The sequence below is a fragment of the Tursiops truncatus genome, chromosome 13, assembly GCF_011762595.2.
Source record: "Tursiops truncatus isolate mTurTru1 chromosome 13, mTurTru1.mat.Y, whole genome shotgun sequence".
NCBI lineage: Eukaryota > Metazoa > Chordata > Mammalia > Artiodactyla > Delphinidae > Tursiops > Tursiops truncatus.
In genome coordinates this window covers 17,886,462-17,903,816 of record NC_047046.1, presented here as the reverse complement: position 1 = coordinate 17,903,816, position 17,355 = coordinate 17,886,462, and the positions used below count along the sequence as shown (strand labels likewise).

The window sequence follows — 17,355 nt, the reverse complement described above, 5'->3', positions numbered from 1 at the left end:
TTTTTTTCAACGCAGGACTCGGAAGCCTTGACTGTTTTTCTTCACCTGCTTGACTTGATGGTTTTTCAAATTGTGGGATTAGCACGGGGTGTAAGCACACAGCCTTGAGAGTCAGCCGGCCTGGGCTCTGCTTCTCACCAGCTGGTGCCTAAGCCTCAGTTGCCTCATCTGTAAAATGGGCATAAGGACAACCCTGAGGGTTGTTAGAAGATTAAAGTAGATAATGCATGTCAATTTCTTTTTATTTATTTATTCTTGGCTGCGTTGGGTCTTCATTGCTGCGTGCGGGCTTTCTCTAGTTGCGGCGAGCGGGGGTTACTCTTTGTTGTGGTGCACGGGCTTCCCATTGTGGTGGCTTCTCTTGTTGCGGAGCACGGGCTGGCTCTAGGCGCGAGGGCTTCAGTATTTGTGGCACACGGGCTCAGTACTTGTGGCTCACGGGCTTAGTTGCTCCGCGGCATGTGGGATCTTCCCGAACCAGGGCTCAAACCCATGTCCCCTGCATTGGCAGACAGATTCCTAACCACTGTGCCGCCAGGGAAGTCCCACATGTCAAGTTCTTAGCACAATGAGTAACACATCATTGTGTTACTCACATCATACTAGAAGTCGAAAAGCTAGCAGCTGCTATTGTAATCTCCCCATTGCCAGGTCTTTTCTTTCACAGAGACTTTTAAACCCCAAGACTCTATAGATTTTTTGATCACAAACATGTGACTTTGACTGAGTGGCTCCCCTTCTGTGAACCTCAGTTTCCCCTTCTGCATGATGCCATCTTGCTTATCTTTAGAATTTTAGACATTGGAGAAACTGAGCCCTATGCTGTTACCTGTCCCTCTTTGTCTTGGCCAGTTGGTTCTAGAAGTTGCTCTGGGTCCCCCCGTCATGATCTTCTCTTGGGCATGTGCCACCATTTCTAACCAGAGGCTTTGCCACAGCCTTGTTATTGGAGACGTGCCATGTGATGGCTTCGGTCTGAAGTCTCTTTCTCCCTGCTCAGAAACCTCTTGCTCAGTCAAGTGAAGTGACTTACCCAGGGTCACACAGCTGGTGTGTGCCAGAGCCAGGCTGTCTAACCCCCAGCCTGGGCTGTTACTGTCACCTCTCCAAGCCACACCGCCTCCTGGGTTCATTATGGGGAATTTGGAAAATACAGGAAAACCCTCTATTCCTGCCTTCTTACTGTCAATGTCAAAAGTGGTCAAGGGTTTCCCTGGTGGCACAGTGGTTGAGAGTCCGCCTGCCGATGCAGGAGACACGGGTTCGTGCCCCGGTCCGGGAAGATCCCACATGCCGCGGAGTGGCTGGGCCCGTGAGCCATGGCCGCTGAGCCTGCGCTTCCGGAGCCTGTGCTCCGCAACAGGAGAGGCCACAACAGTGAGAGGCCCGCGTACCACAAAAAAAAGAAAAAAAGTGGTCAAATTTCCAGAGGATATGCAGAGACAGAAAGCCCAGAGAAGGGAAGTAACTTGGCCAAGGTCACACAGCAAGCCGGCAGTGAAGCCAGGTCTGACTCTCCCTCCTTCCTCTCCTCTCCTCCACAGCCAGTGTTTTTCCCATTGTTATTTTCAAGGTGCTAGGGGACAGAAGGAGGCCACCACAGACTGAGGCCAGGCCCTGTACCAGGAACTTTGACCAGGCTAGTCATTTAACCTTCAGGCTGACCCCATGAGATGGGGTTAACCCTATTTCACAGCTGAGGAGATTGCATCTCCTGAGGCAAAGGATGGGGGAGGAGGTGAGGGGTCTCTGAGAGGGTCCCCCTGTAACTAAGCCCAGGCTCAAGTCTGGAAGCAGAATCACCCAGAGGAACGAGGCTTTTCCGCTTTTTGGTTTTATCTCCAACTTGGCTGCTGAAACCCCAACAGAGTCCAGTTCTTGTGCGCTGGAGCCATTTCCCCCTTTACAAAACTAGGACATATTGAGAATGTCCTGCCGTTCAGGGCCATGGGCCGCAGTTGCCAGGAGGCGAGGTCTGTGGGAGGAGAGCTGTGAGCAGAGAGGAGGGAAAGTTGAATTTGGCCCTTCCGGGCACAAAAAGTCCCCTTGTTCTGCCTTAGCAGGAGCCTGCACAATATTTCCCTGCTGTGCAGTCCCAAGCAGCTTCAAGGTCAAAAGCTGGTAGGTCTTCTAAACTTCTGAGGACCCAGCCAGCCAAGCACCCCAAGGCAGGCCTGGAGGGGATGTGCCGAAGATCTGAGCTCTGAGGCCAGACATTGCATCTGACTGGCTCACAGCTGCATCCACTAGCGGCCAGCTTAGCACACACTAGGCGTGCAGTGTGTATCAAGTTTACCTGAATTAAAATTAAATCCTGGCAGCACCATTTACTGGCTGTGTGACTTCAGGTTAGTTACTCCACCTCTCTGAGCCTTCGTTTCCTCATCTGTAGAATGGGGCCAATAACACCAGCCCCTACTTTCTAAGAATGTGAGAGACTTAGACGAAATGACGCTTGGGAAGCGCTTAGTGCAGGGGCTGACACACAGTAGGTGCTCCGCAATGTCAGGAAGTCACTTCTTCTGCACTAGACACTGTGTTAAGCTTTTTACGTTTGCCATCTTGTGGAAAACTCCCATCTACTCTCCGGGGCATGAGTTATTTTTCTCATTTTCCAGAAGAAGAATTTGAGGCTTGAGAAGCATCTTGGCCAAAGTCATGGCCAGCAGGGAGCAGAGCTGAGATCTGAGATTTGAAGCCCATTTTCCTAACCATTAGACTAACCAGACTACAGCTGGCCAGGCACGCTGCTGGGCCCTTTTTTTTCCCCAGCCTGGGGACAGGGTATTCGAGGAGAGTCCCCAGAGAAAGCTGCATCGCTTACTGGCTGTGTGACCTTAGGCAAGTTGCTTTGCCTCTCTGTGCCTCAATTTTCCCATGTGTAAGGGCCACTGAGGGAATCAAGTATAAAAAGGGCTGGGCGGTGTCTGGCATCTTCTAAGCCGTCAGTGGACGGTAGCGATGGTGGTGGTGGCATGCCTCAACCCTGACTTCCCCCCGCAGGTTGGCACGATGCGCGTGGTTGTGATCGGAGCGGGCGTCATCGGGCTGTCCACCGCCCTCTGCATCCATGAGCGCTACCACTCGGTCCTGCAGTCGCTGGACGTGAAGGTCTATGCAGAACGCTTCACCCCGCTCACCAACACTGATGTGGCTGCTGGCCTCTGGCAGCCCTACCTCTCCGAGCCCAGCAACCCACAGGAGGCGTGAGTGAGGGTCCCAGAGGGTGGCCTGGGGCCAGAGGGGCTGAGTCTGCAGAGAGGATGTTCCCTCTCAGGGTTTCCGTCACCAATTACAACCTTTTGTGGAGGCTCTGGCCTGACATGCTATAAAGACAATACGCATAAATATTGTCCCTGCTGTGGGCCAGCAGATGCTATACTTGATCGTGACTGAAAGGCTGAGAAGCCATGTGTGCCAGACAGATGGAGACTTTGTCTCCATCCCTCACCTAAACTGGGTGGCTGGGATGCTCAATGCATCTGTCCATCAGGAATGCCTCTAAGTGGGTGGATGGATGTTCAAGTTTAGCAAAGTGGCAGAGGTCATTGTCAGTTTAGAAACCACCAGCTGCTTCAACAAAGGAACCCTCAAATGAGTTACGGCTCAAACAGAAGTTTCATTCTCATGCCCATAAATTCCAAAACCAGTATTCCTGATCAGTAGGTGGCAATTCAGGGGCCCGGGCTCCTTCCATCTCATGGCTCTGCCATCCTCCTTGTGGCTTCCGATGTTGCCACGGACCAGTGCCTGTAGAAGGAGCACAGCATGAGGACCACCTGGGAGGAGACGTTAGGGTCAGTTGGCAAGAACGCAGCCACATGGTCACACCTATCTGCAAGGGAGTCTAGGAAATGTTGCTGAGCTGTATGCCCAGGGAGGGGAGAGAAAGTATTCAGAAGAGTAAGTGATGCCTGCCACTGGCACTTACAGTGGGGGGTGTCCAGAGTGAGCCTGAACCACGGGGTTCACAGTCCCCAAAGCAGTCAAAGCTTTCATTTAAACTCGTAGCTACGTGATCCCAAGCCAGAGGTAGGCTCCAAATACTTTTGATGGAGCATCCTTTTTTTTTTTTATTTGAAGTATAGTTGATTTACAATGTTAATTTCTGCTCTACAGCGAAGTGATTCAGTTATACATATATATACATTCTTTTTTAATATTCTTTTCCATTATGGTTTATCATAGGATATTGAATACAGTTCTCTGTGCCATACAGTAGGACCTTGCTGTTTATCCATTCTGTATACAATAGCTTACATCTGCTATCCCCCAACCTTCCACTCCATCCCTCCCCCAACCAACCCCCTCCCCCTTGGCAACCACAAGACTGTTCCCTATGTTGATGGAGCATCCTTTGTTACCCCTCTCCTCTATCCTATTAATGGGAAAATATTAGAAAGTTTGGGGAGGGGGAAGACCCGTAGCATTTGGGGCACTGCAGAGTGAACGTGGTGGATTTCTAGATCTGGACACATCCCACTAACCTGATCACAGCCCCATGCAAGCCAACCCTTGGAGCTTTCATTAGGTGACTGAGATCTGGGGGATCCTTCTAGGCGCTGGAACCAGCAGACCTTCAACTATCTCCTGAGCCACATCGGTTCTCCCAACGCTGCAGACATGGGCCTGGCCCCAGTCTCAGGCTACAACCTCTTCCGTGAAGCCGTTCCGGTGAGTGAGGAGTCCCTGACCATAAACCATAGGGCAGAGCCTTGATCAGAGACCAGGGGGTGGGGGGGGGGGTGGTACTTTGAGCCTCTTAGGCAAAGTCTCCTGTGTTCAAAACAGGTTTACTTTAATTTCTATTTTTGCTTTCAAAATCATTTTCATTTTCAACTTTGTTATTAAATTGGCAGAGACCAAAGAATCTTCTGATGAACCAGGGAAACTAGCCCTTCTTGAGTGGTGTGGGTGAAATACACACACATCCTGGAGTGGGAGGCACTTGACGCTGAAGCCAAAAGGTTTCCTGCTCCCCTGGAGGTTCCAGGACTTTCCATCAAGATGGACTAAAAGACTCACCCTGGCACAGACTTCTAAAGTACTTACTATGTGCCAGGCCCTGTCCTAACCACTCTATAACTAATGACTCATTAAATTTTCATCATAACCAGGAAGTTAAGTGCTATCATGGTCCTCATTTTGCAGATGAGAAACTAGAGGCTCCAAGAATTGGGGTAACTGACTTGAGCTCACAAAGCTTTAAGTGGCAAAGCTCGAATTTGAACCCAGCTCGAATGAAAGGCAAAGCCATGGGGGATGTTCTCAGGTTGTTTGGAGAGGGTGGTCCGGCTGGGTGCCCAGAATCCCACGCCAGTTCTCCCAGGCTTATTCAATGTCTAGCACTGTGCTAAGGGCGTTACTTTCATTATCTGTTACCTTCCAAGAGTGATTATTAGCTCCATCATACAGATAAGAAAACTGAGTCTCAGAGAATTCAAAGTGGTCAGTGGTGAGGCCAAAATCTCCCCCCAGGTTGTCTGACCCTCCACTCTGCTACCTCCCACTCTCATCCTTTGGTGACCTTCACTGTCGCCCCTTTTTTCTCCCCTATTTATGACCCTTACCCTATCACTCATCCTTAGCCTTATTCTTACCCTTCATATAGCATCATGGTTAAGAACATGGACTCTGAAGCCAAACTGTGTGGGTTTGAATCTCAGCTCCACCATTTATTAGCTGTGTGACCTTAGACAAGTTACTTAACCTCTCTGAGCCTCAATGGGTCCATCTGCAAAATGGAACTAAAAATAGTATCTACCTCAATGGGTTGTTGTAAAGATTGGATTGGTATGAGTAAAATGCTTGGAACAGCGTCTTACACACAGAAAACATTATATAAGTTTTTGTTATTATCATTCTTATTGATGTTCATCCACCCCTGTGCCGCCTTCTCTTCTTCTAAAGGACCCTTACTGGAAGGATGTAGTTCTGGGATTTCGGAAGCTGACTCCGAGAGAGCTGGACATGTTTCCCGATTACAGGTAAGGTTACTGCCATGGGTGAAGGAGCGGAGGCCCCACAGTTCAGATAGACTTGTCCGAAAGATGGAGGCATCAAATCTCCTGTTCCATCCCTGGTCTAGAGCCCCATACTCTGGTCTCCCAGTGCTCCGTCCAGCTCTTTCAGAGAGCCCACCCACCCAAACTGCACCTTAGACTAGGGAGGTAGGGGATACGGAATCATAGATCTCAAGCCCCGAAGTTCCATAACACTATCCTATTTTGTAGATGAGGAAACTGAGCTTCAGAGAGGCCAAGTCACTTCCCCAGGTCACACAGCTAAGTGACCAGAATGGGATTGCAACCCAGTCCAAACCCCTCTATTCTTTTCACCATAGCCTGATGCCTCTCTGGTCCTCTCTTCACCTCACCCCATGTCTAAACCCTCTCTACAGATGCACAATAATCTCCACTTGCACACCCCAATGTCAGGAATGGCTTCGTCTGATAGAAAATATTCCCTTGCTTCGAGCTGAAAACCACTTCCTCCTTGAATGTCACCCAGTGGTCCTTGCTCCACCCTTTGGGGGCCCAAAGAATGTGACAGCTCCCACTTCCATATGATAGCCTTCACATAGAGCTGTGATTCTGATCCTTTATTCCCACCGTTTGCCTCCTGTGACTCTAGCTATGGCTGGTTCAACACAAGTCTGATTCTGGAGGGAAGGAAGTATCTGCAGTGGCTGACCGAAAGGTGAGATTTTCAGCTTCACTTTGAGGAAAGCACCTCCCAGGGACCAGAGCTGTAGTGGATGATGGTTCGTGGGATTTGTCTTTATATTGACCAACCCCAAATGTTGATGAAAACCTTTAGGTTTGGTGGGAGCTATCCTTGTTCCTGACCGCCTCTGTGCACTAAGACAGTGGCTTCCACACCTTGTTGGAACCACCTGGGAAGCTTTTTACATGTGATACAGTATTTATTATCAGCCTTACTAAAATCTGTGATGGCTGTGTAATAGCTTTAAATAGATTCTCTTAAGTTTTCCAGATATATTTACATCATCTACAAACATAAGTTGGGTTTTTTTTTTTAATTTTTAAAATTTTAATTAATTAATTTATTTATTGGCTGCATTGGGTCTTCATTGCTGCGCGCGGGCTTTCTCTAGCTGCGGTGAGCAGGGACTACTCTTCATTGCGTTGCACAGGCTTCTCATTGTGGTGGCTTCTCTTGTTGCAGAGCACGGGCTCTAGGCACGTAGGCTTCAGTACCTGCGGCACGCAGGCTCAGTAGTTGTGGCTCACGGGCTCTAGAGTGCAGGCTCAGTAGTTGTGGCACACGGGCTTAGTTGTTCTGCAGCATGTGGGATCTTCCCGGACCAGGGCTCGAACCCGTGTCCCCTGCATTGGCAGGAGGATACTTAACCACTGCGCCACCAGGGGAGTCCAGTTTTTATTTTTATACCTCTTTTCTTGTCCAATTGTTGTACCTCTAGAATAACACTAACTAATACAGATGATAGAGGATGTCCCTGTCTTGTTCCTTATGTTGATAGGAATCTTGTAGTGTTCTAAATTAGCAAACATTAGCTTGAAAGATACAATTTGTACTCATATTCACATATATGCATATTAAGGAAGATTCCATATATTTCCTATATATTATTATTTTAGTAAGATTTAAAAAAAAACTGGAATGGATGGTGGCTTTTATCAAATGACTTGGGGAGGTTTTTAAAAATATAGATTTCAGGACCTCCCTTTATATCTACTGAATCAGATTCTCTGGAGTTGGGCTCAGAAATTTGTATTGTAAGAAGTTCCCTGAGTGATTGTAACTATCAGCCAGGTTTGGAAACCACTGTATTAAAACATGGTTATGTCTCTTAACCTTGGGACACTTATGACTCTTATCCAGCCCCTTCCAGGAAAGAATGCTCCCGGTTTTTCCATCTTGAGGAAACCATGTGGATAAAATAATCCTGATGTTATGCTTTAGCTCGCATGTGGTTTACTTCCGATTCTTTTAATGTTTCTACTATATTTCTAATAGTGACATACGTTTTTTCTCTGTGAAATTTAGGGAGGGGGTGGGTGTCCCCAGCCCACCTCCTTCCTCATGCTCTGCTTCAGATAAAGAAGCAATTGGGCTTTGTCCCAACCCTGCCCCTCCTCCACCCTGCATCTCACTCCCTTTGATAATACAAAGCAGGGTGGTGGTAGTCAGAGGCCTGGGTTTGAGTCCTAATCCCATCATAGACTCACTGTATGACTTTCAGCAAGGCCCTTCTCCCATCTCCATCTGCCCAACGTGGGGCTTGGACCATCTCAGGTTTCCCAAGGGACATTTCGTGGACCACTAGTCCATCAAGGTGCTCATGAACTGGACTACACAGCCATCTTCTCAAGGAGCATCCTGTGGGACTAACACCCACAAAAGGTTCTTTGGGAAATGTCCCCCACGCCATCCTCTTGCAGGGATGGGACAGAGAACTGAATACTGGATTTTTTTTTTATGTGTTTGATCATCCCAGGTTAACTGAGAGAGGAGTGAAATTCCTCCTAAGGAAGGTGGAGTCTTTTGAGGAGGTGAGCTGCCGGGCTGGAAGGGGCTGGATGTGGGAGAGAGGAGAAGAGGGGAGGCCTTTGCTTCCTGTTGCAGGGTTGGGGGGCCCCTTCTCAGGCTCCTAGCATCCCTTTGAGGTCTGTCCCAGATTCTAGGTCTATTTTTAATCCCAGAAGGACTCAGGCATTCTGCCTTGATGTTGGTGTCAGAAGCAAAGGGGCAGTGGGATCATGGTGGCCATTGGGGGCTATATCTATACCTGAGCCTCAGTGAGTTTTAGGGCCAGAGAGCTGGCTGCCTTTTCTCAATATCAGCTATACCACACCCCCAACTCCAGATGCTTGGTGGCTTCTTATCAACATTTGAGACGATGTTCCTACAAAGTCAAGGCCCTCCACTGACTTACCTCCAGAGTGACGCCACTATCAATAATAATGACAGTAGCGGCTACCATCAGCAGGTACTGGCTAGGTACCAGGAGCTTTGCTGTACGACCTCACTCAATCTCAGTACCCAGAACAGCGCTTGGCACATGGAAGACTCTTGTACTTGCAGCCACTAACGTGTACGAGCATCTGCTCTAGGTCAAGCCCTGAGGGGCACTTGGAATACATACTTGACTTAGACACAGTTCTCAATCCCAAGGGGCTCACAGCCCAGTGTGGCAAACACTGGTTCATGAAAAATAGCAGTGCGACCCAGCACTGACCTGTGAGGGGGTCACTGGGGCTGGGCTGGGAGTTTGGGTGCCCATGTGCTACATCCTTGAGCTGTGGAGCTTCCCATAGAATGCACGGAGCTGGGGCTTCCAACGTGCCTTCCTCAGATGTCTTGGCAGAGCAGAAGACAAGAGAATGAAATAAAAAGGAGTCAGAAGGAGGGAGAAGACTATCTCTGTGTCCTTTCTGACTTCTTCTAGAAGGTTCCAAGAAGGTTTCCCCCTTCCGTAGTATTCTTTTCCAAACACTTTTCTAGGCAGAGTCATACTGGAGCCTCACAGCACACTATGAACAGATGTTACCGGCCCCATTTTATAGCTAAGGAATCTGATCTGAAACTTGAGGTGATGGGACATTTCTGAGGTCACACAGTAGGTAAATGGCAGAGCGGAATTTGGAGGCAGGTCCATGGGTTCCTCACTGAGTCCCCTCCTGGCTGTTGCACAGGGAGCAGAGAGTTGCAGGCTGGGGAGGATGCAAGGGATACTAAGGTCCTCATCCCCTTCCATCCCACCTGCCCTGTTGGTTGCTACCAGGTGGCAAGAGGAGACGCTGATGTGATTATCAACTGCACTGGGGTGTGGGCTGGGGCTTTGCAACCAGATCCCCTGCTGCAGCCAGGCCGGGGGCAGACCATTAAGGTGAGTCTGAAGGTGAGGGATGAGCTTCCAAAGATAGAGGCTGAATCGGGGAACATCTGTCAGAGGAACCCCCCAGTGTTCAGGGAATTTGCATGTTAAAGAAACAAGAAACATGACCCTCCCAAACATACTCTTTCTTGGGCGGGGTTCTTCTTAATAGTAAAGCGTGTGTGTGTGTGTGTGTGTGTGTGTGTGTGTGTGTGTGTGTGTGTATGGAAGCTGCATATGCCCGCCATAATAAAAAGAGCAAACATTTATGGAATGCCTACTAAGTGCCAGGCACAGATCCAAGTACTTCATTGTGTTAATTAATTTGATCCTCACTGCAACCCTTTGAGATGGGTTCTATCACATCACCATCACCATCTTACAGATGGGGAAACCGAGGCACGGAGGAATTAACTAACTTGCACAAGTTCACATCACAGTAAGTGATGGAACTGGGATTAGAACAGGTAACCTGGTTTAAGAGCCCAGGTGTGTAAGCATTGTTCCACACCACCTCTCACTGTGTGTGTGTGCATGTGTCTGAGGCATGCCTATTCGTGGGCATGTGTGCGTGTGTGTGCCCCTGTGAGTACTGGAGTGCATTCGTAGGTATGTGTGTTCCCGAGGTGGGCTAATGTAGACGTGCATTTACACGTGTTGGGCTTTTCTGTGGATGAGAATGTGTGATGCTCCAGGGACTGGGGTGCTCTCAATCAGGGCAGCTCTTCCCACAAAAGCAAGCAGTCTGGTGCAGACTTGGGACAGAGGGGTCACTGAGGGCTAAGGAATGACTTTGCCACTGCTGTCAGAACATCTGGTCATAGAGGGGAGCAGGCGATGGGAGCCCACTGATTTAACTCTTCTGATGAGACTTCTCTGTCTTCAATCAACAGGTGGATGCCCCATGGATGAAGCACTTCATTATCACCCATGACCCAGAGAGAGGCATCTATAAGTCCCCGTACATCATCCCAGGGTAAAAATCTGATATTGTAGGGCAGAAGAGGGAGCACCTTCCTGCTCTTTTTATGCCCCCGCTGCCTGCTCCAGGGCTCTTTCTTAAGTCTTTTCAGGTTTTTTCCTCCAATGCTTTTAAGTGAGGTTGAGCCATTAAACCTGTGGGAAGGCAGGACTCAGCCTTAACTGCCACATCGCGCGGCTTATGGGATCCCCGACCAGGGATCGAACCCAGCCCCTCGGTAGTGAAACTGCAGAGTCCTAACCACTGGACCACCAGGGAATTCCCCTGGGCTCCTGGCTTCTATCTTGAACATAATCTGGGATGACAGTAGCGGTGATGCTGGAGACAAAGGTAGTGGATGTGATGGCAGTGACACCAGCAGTGTTGTGAATGGCAATAATGGTGGTGGTGATGGGGTTGATGATGATAATAATGTGGATAGAGGAATGGTGGTAGTGGAGATAGTATTGTTACAGCAGAGGAGATCAGTGTTGATGGTGGTGGTGAGTGGGAGTTCGGGGTGGCAGTTGGTGCTGATGAAGATGACACTTATCAATGATGACTTTTAATAATATGGCAGAGATGACAGTCTCAAAGGCCATGTTAATGTTGTGACTGTGCTGACTGCCTCAATGGCGATGTTAGTGGTGTGGCGGAGATGATGGTATCAATGGCAATGCTAATGGTGGTGGTGGAAATGGTGAATGGGATTGATCATGATATATTAATGGTAGCAAAGAAGGCAGTAGTGAAGATGATGTTGTTGATGAAGATGACAATGTTTTTCCCAGATTTATTGAGATATAATTGACATATAACATTGTGTACATTTAAAATGTACAACATGATGATTTGATATATGTATATATTGTGAAATGATTATCACAATAAGGTTAGTTAATGCATCCATCAACTCACATAACTATAGTTTTTTTGTGGGTGTGGTGAGAACATTAAAGATCTACTCTCTTAGCAACTTTCAAGTATATAATACAGTATTGTTAACTATCATTACTATGCTGTACATTAGAAGGGATAACAATGATGACAGTGATGTTAATGGTGATGGTGGAGATGGTGGTGTTTGATGGTAATGACAATGGCAATTGCAGTGATTTTTCTTTGAATTTTATTTTTTTTATACAGCAGGTTCTTCTTAGTTATCTATTTTATACATATTAGTGTATATATGTCAATCCCAATCTCCCAATTCATCCCCCCACCACCACCCCCGCTTTCCCCCCTTGGTGTCCGTACGTTTGTTCTCTACATCTGTGTCTCTATTTCTGCCTTGCAAACCGGTTCTTCTGTAGCATTTTTCTAGATTTCACATGTATGCGTTAATATATGATATTTTTCTCTTTCTGACCTACTTCGCTCTGTATGACAATCTCTAGGTCCATCCACCTCTCTACAAATGACCCAACTTTATTCCTTTTTATGGCTGAGTAATATTCCATTGTATATATGTGACACATCTTCTTTATCCATTCGTCTGTCGATGGGCATTTTGGTTGCTTCCATGACCTGGCTATTGTAAATAGTGCTGCAATGAACATTGGGGTGCATGTGTCTTTTTGAATGATGGTTTTCTCTGGGTATATGCCCAGTAGTGGGATTGCTGGGTCATATGGTAATTCTATGTTTAGTTTTTTAAGGAACCTCCATACTGTTCTCCATAGTGGCTGTATCAATTTACATTCCCACCAACAGTCAAGAGGGTTCCCTTTTCTCCACACCCTGTCCAGCATCTGTTGTTTGTACATTTTCTGATGATCCCCATTCTAACCAGTGTGAGGTGATACCTCATTGTAGTTTGGATTTGCATTTCTCTAATAATTAGTGATGTTGAGCAGCTTTTCATGTGCCTCTTGCCCATCTGTATGTCTTCTTTGGAGAAATGTCTATTTAGGTCTTCTGCCCATTTTCTGATTGGGTTGTCTGTTTTTTTAATATTGAGCTGCATGAGCTGTTTATATATTTTGGAGATTAATCCTTTGTCCGTTGATTTGTTTGCAAATATTTTCTCCCATTCTGAGGGTTGTCTTTTCGTCTTGTTTATAGTTTCCTTTGCGGTTTATAGTTTGCTTTTGCTTAAAAGCAAAAACTTTTAAGTTTCATGAGGTCCCATTTGTTTATTTTTGTTTTTATTTCCATTATTCTAGGAGGTGGGTCAAAAAAGATCTTGCTGTGATTTATGTCAAAGAGTGCTCTTCCTATGTTTTCCTCTAAGAGTTTTACAGTGTCCAGTCTTACATTTAGGTGTTTAATCCATTTTGAGTTTATTTTTGTGTATGGTGTTAGGGAGTGTTCTAATTTCATTCTTTTACATGTAGCTGTCCAGTTTTCCCAGCACCACTTACTGAAGAGACTGTCTTTTCTCCATTGTATATCCTTGCCTCCTTTGTCAGAGATTAGTTGACCATAGGAGCATGGCTTTATGTCTGCTTTCTATCCTGCTCCATTGATCTATACTTCTGTTTTTGTGCCAGTACCATACTGTCTTGATGACTGTAGCTTTGTAGTATAGTCTGAAGTCAGGGAGTCTGATTCCTCCAGCTCCGTTATTTTCCCTCAAGATTGCTTTGGCAATTCGGGGTCTTTTGTGTCTCCATACAAATTTTAAGATTTTTTTGTTCTAGTTCTGTAAAAAATGCCATTGTTAATTTGATAGGGATTGCATTGAATCTGTAGATTGCTTTGGGTAGTCTAGTCATTTTCACAATATTGATTCTTGCAATCCAAGAACATGGTATTTCTGTCCATCTGTTTGTTTCATCTTTGATTTCTTTCATCAGTGTCTTATAGTTTTCTGAATACAGGTCTTTTAGCTCCTTACATAGGTTTATTCCTAGGTATTTTATTCTTTTTGACGGTATTATGAGCAGAGATTATAATGTTTTTAAAGTTTATTTAATATTTTAATTTTTTTGGAGTATAGTTGATTTATAATACTGTGTTAGTTTCAGGTATACAGCAAAGTGATTCATTTATACATATACATGTTCATTCTTTTTTAGATCCTTTTCTTATATAGGTTATTGCAGACTATTGAGTAGTCTGCAATAACCTATTGCTACACAATAGGTTACACATCCCTGTGCCTCACAGTAGGTCCTTGTTAGTTATCTATCTTATATATAGTAGTGTGTGTGTGTTCATCCCAAGCTCCTGACTTATCACTCCCCACTATGTTTCCCCTTTGGTAACCATAAGTTTGTTTTTGACACCTGTGGGATGATAATGTTGAAGTTGATTTAGGCAAACATGGTGGTAAGGGTGAGCATGGCAATGACCCTCCCCCCGTTATCTCAAAGGCTTTGTTTTCCTTCATCCTTGACCCTGCCCACTTTTACCAAGGATCCAGGCAGTGACTCTTGGAGGCATCTTCCAGCTGGGGAACTGGAGTGAGACAAACAATATCCAGGACCACAACACCATTTGGGAAGGCTGCTGCAGACTGGAGCCCACACTGAAGGTAAGGTGGGGAGAGATATCAGTGCTGCTGCAGACTGGAACCCACACTGAAGGTGAGGTGGGGAGAGATATCAGTGCCCTAGACCAGGATCCTAGCAGCCTGATGATCAAAAGGACACTTGAAGATGGGAAGATATCGTGACTGGGATAACTGGGCAAGATAATTCCAACACGGGACTCTGGATTATACCAGAATTGGACAATGTACAGGGAAGTCCTGCTGCGGGTTGATGAAACCTATCTGGTCATGGCTAACAGTTGCTCTCTCTTGAGGTGACATCCCTTAAACACCTTAGTCTGTCTTCACAAGGAGCAGATGTATTTGTTGCAGAAATCTCAGTCTTCACAACTGCCTGCTAGTGGTGGTAACAATAGTGATGGTCATGAAGACAGGATGGAAGTAGTAGTTAGTGTTGATGGTGATGAAAACGCTGAGAGTGGTGATAATGATGGTGATGAGGCGATATTATGGTGGTGGCTGGTGGGGACGGTGACTGATAAAGATGGGATAGTTGATAGAACTGGTGGTGAGATGGTAGTAGTACAGTAATGATGTTGGTGGCCGATAAAGGTGGTGATGATCTTAGTGGTAATTAACAAAAGTGACTATGATAGTGCTGGTGGTGGTGACGGTAATGAAGTTCCAAAAGTTAACTCTCTATCACCTAAAAATGGCATCAGAAAAAAATAAAATCCAGAGATGAATTACCAACAATTTTCTTTCCAGGATGCAAAAATTGTTAGTGAATGCACTGGCTTCCGGCCAGTACGCCCCCAGGTTCGACTAGAAAGAGAACAGCTTCATGTTGGATCTTCAAACACAGAGGTATGCTCTCCCGGCGAGGAAAGCAATGCCATCCCCCAACTCCTAAGAAGTCTCTGGCATTTTCGGGGGAACAGTCATGCTGACCTGAGGTGGGGGCAGGGTGGCTAATATCCCCTCCTCTATAAATGGGGAAACTGAGGCTCAGTGATGGTAAAGGGCCTGCTCAAGTTTACATAGAGGGCAGTGCCTCGATTTACTAGAGCCTGTGGTCGAATAGAAGGAAAAGGGGACTTTATTGAGCATATGCTTTGTGTCCATAACACGAATGACCTAACTGAATCTCCCCTACAGCTCTTTGGGATAGGGACTGTTCACCCCATGCTTCAGATGAGCAAACTGGGGTTCCCAGAAGTGGAAGTCAACTTGCCTACATCAGACCAGTGGTGAGGGGCAAGGCTGGGATGTGGTTTGAATCTGAGTCCAGAGCCACTTCCCAGATGTCCACGTTGTGACTGCTCCATCATCTCTCTGGGTTCCCCTCTCGTGTCCTGTCTCATGGGGTAGGAACTGGCCTTATTGAAAAGGCAGGGGTTGTCCTGGGCTGAAGGAATCTAGGTCACCCTTCCTCCTTTATTCTGATCCTTTGGAGGTGGGCTGTATAGAAGAGTTTTGTGTATGTGTCATGAGAGGGTTGTGTGTCTGTCTGGAGAGAGGTCATGTGTGTGTGTGTGTGTGTGTGCGTGTATGTGTGTGTGTGCATGTGCATGTACGTGTGTGTGTGTGTGTGTGTGTGTGTGTATGGCAGTGGGGTTGGGGGGAGAGTCACAGATAGAGTTGAACTCCCTGCTGATGGTTTTAGCTTTGAAAAACCCCCCTAGCGTCTTGCCTCTCTCCAGGGTCCATCCATACAGCGCCCCTTCTTTTCTTTGGTGGGTAGAAGAGTCTACCTATTAACATCCTGTCTGGAGCAGGATGGGAACAAGGAAAGTGATTTAGGGAACTTCAAATAACTTGACGTGGTGGGGGAATCGCAGACCTCAGGTTCCAGGTGATTCTACTTTTTCTGTGTTGAGTGCTTAAAGCAGGTCTGCCTCCTAAACAGAAGAGGAGTCTAGGGTGTTGACCTCCAACTCCCCAAACACTCCCCTTGACTACCCTTCCAGGGGTTCCCACATCCCACCAGGGATGGTACCAAGAGGAGCTCTGGTACCACCAGGCTTACCTAGGATACTTCAGGAAGCTCCTGAATCTTCTAGGGACCTTCTCTCTTGCCTCTCCCAGGTCATCCACAACTATGGCCACGGAGGCTATGGGCTCACCATCCACTGGGGCTGTGCCCTGGAGGTGGCCAAGATCTTTGGGAAAATCCTGGAAGAAAGGAATTTGCTCAGGATGCCACCATCCCACCTCTGAAGATGCCAGTGACCTCCGCCTCCCCCACAAAAACTCCCTGCTCCCCTCAGCCAACTAATCATCGCACCCATCGTTAACCCCCCACTCCACCTGACTCCTTTTTGCAAGAAGCACAAGGTGAGAGGAAACCACGGGGTCAATTCCTGAAGGAGAGTCCTGTTATCCCATGAGTCCTCAGAGGAAGGAAAGCTCAGAATATCCAAGTGGCGAAGGAGCTCTGAGCGAGGGAGAGTGTGAGGGAGCCCCGAGTGAGGGAGATCTGGGTGATGGAGGCTGTTGCAACCTTGGTTCCCTAAGGCCACAGAATGCACTTGATGTAACTGGTATCAGATTTCACTGCAGGAATTTATACATAGAACTGGGGTATAGAGAAGACAGAAGAGGAGAGCCATTGAACTAGCAACATGGGATGCCTGTTCCACATCCAGCACTCCTAATGGCTTCAGCGGCCCCACGGGCACTATGTAACCCTTGAGGAGGACCCCTTGGGGGTTGTCCCCAAAGGAACCCCTTTATAGATAACTAAACTCACCAAGCAGATGGAACGTGTCCCTTACCTTCCGGCTAGCACACTCTGGGGTAGCAAACAGGCTTCCAGATGTTTCTGAGAGCTTTGAAGGAGCCCAGACGGCACCTTAGCATCTTCATCCCTAATTACCTGCCTCAGCCTCTGAGGTGAATTTTTATCTCTCCGGGGCTTTGGTAAAAACCAGAGCCTAGTATTCCTCATGCATCTGGGACCAGTGACACCCTATGTGCTGTGAGCGGGTCTTGATGGGCCCATGCCATCTATATCCATGTCATCTCACCTGATGGGCTCTTCATGGAGCATATGCCATGAAGATTTTGGCTGGCCCTAAGCTAAGCAGGGTATGA

The 17,355-nt window shown here is 47.2% G+C and overlaps 2 protein-coding genes across 2 annotated transcripts in view; one reads left to right on the top strand and one right to left on the bottom strand.

The window, feature by feature from the left end:
- The first annotated feature begins 3,012 nt into the window (after positions 1–3,012).
- DAO (D-amino acid oxidase) lies at positions 3,013–16,479 on the top strand. The gene is made up of 10 exons (XM_033837082.1): positions 3,013–3,206; positions 4,560–4,674; positions 5,911–5,987; positions 6,634–6,699; positions 8,483–8,537; positions 9,770–9,874; positions 10,756–10,838; positions 14,184–14,301; positions 15,028–15,126; positions 16,348–16,479. The coding sequence occupies exons 1-10, from the start codon at positions 3,013–3,015 to the stop codon at positions 16,477–16,479; spliced, it is 1,044 nt and encodes a 347-aa protein (XP_033692973.1).
- Positions 16,342–17,355, bottom strand: part of SVOP (SV2 related protein) — a 70,207-nt gene continuing 69,193 nt past the window's right edge. The window contains exon 17 of the transcript XR_012325221.1: positions 16,342–16,434. The gene's annotated coding sequence lies outside the window, so the exon portion shown is untranslated. The remainder of the gene's footprint in view (positions 16,435–17,355) is intronic.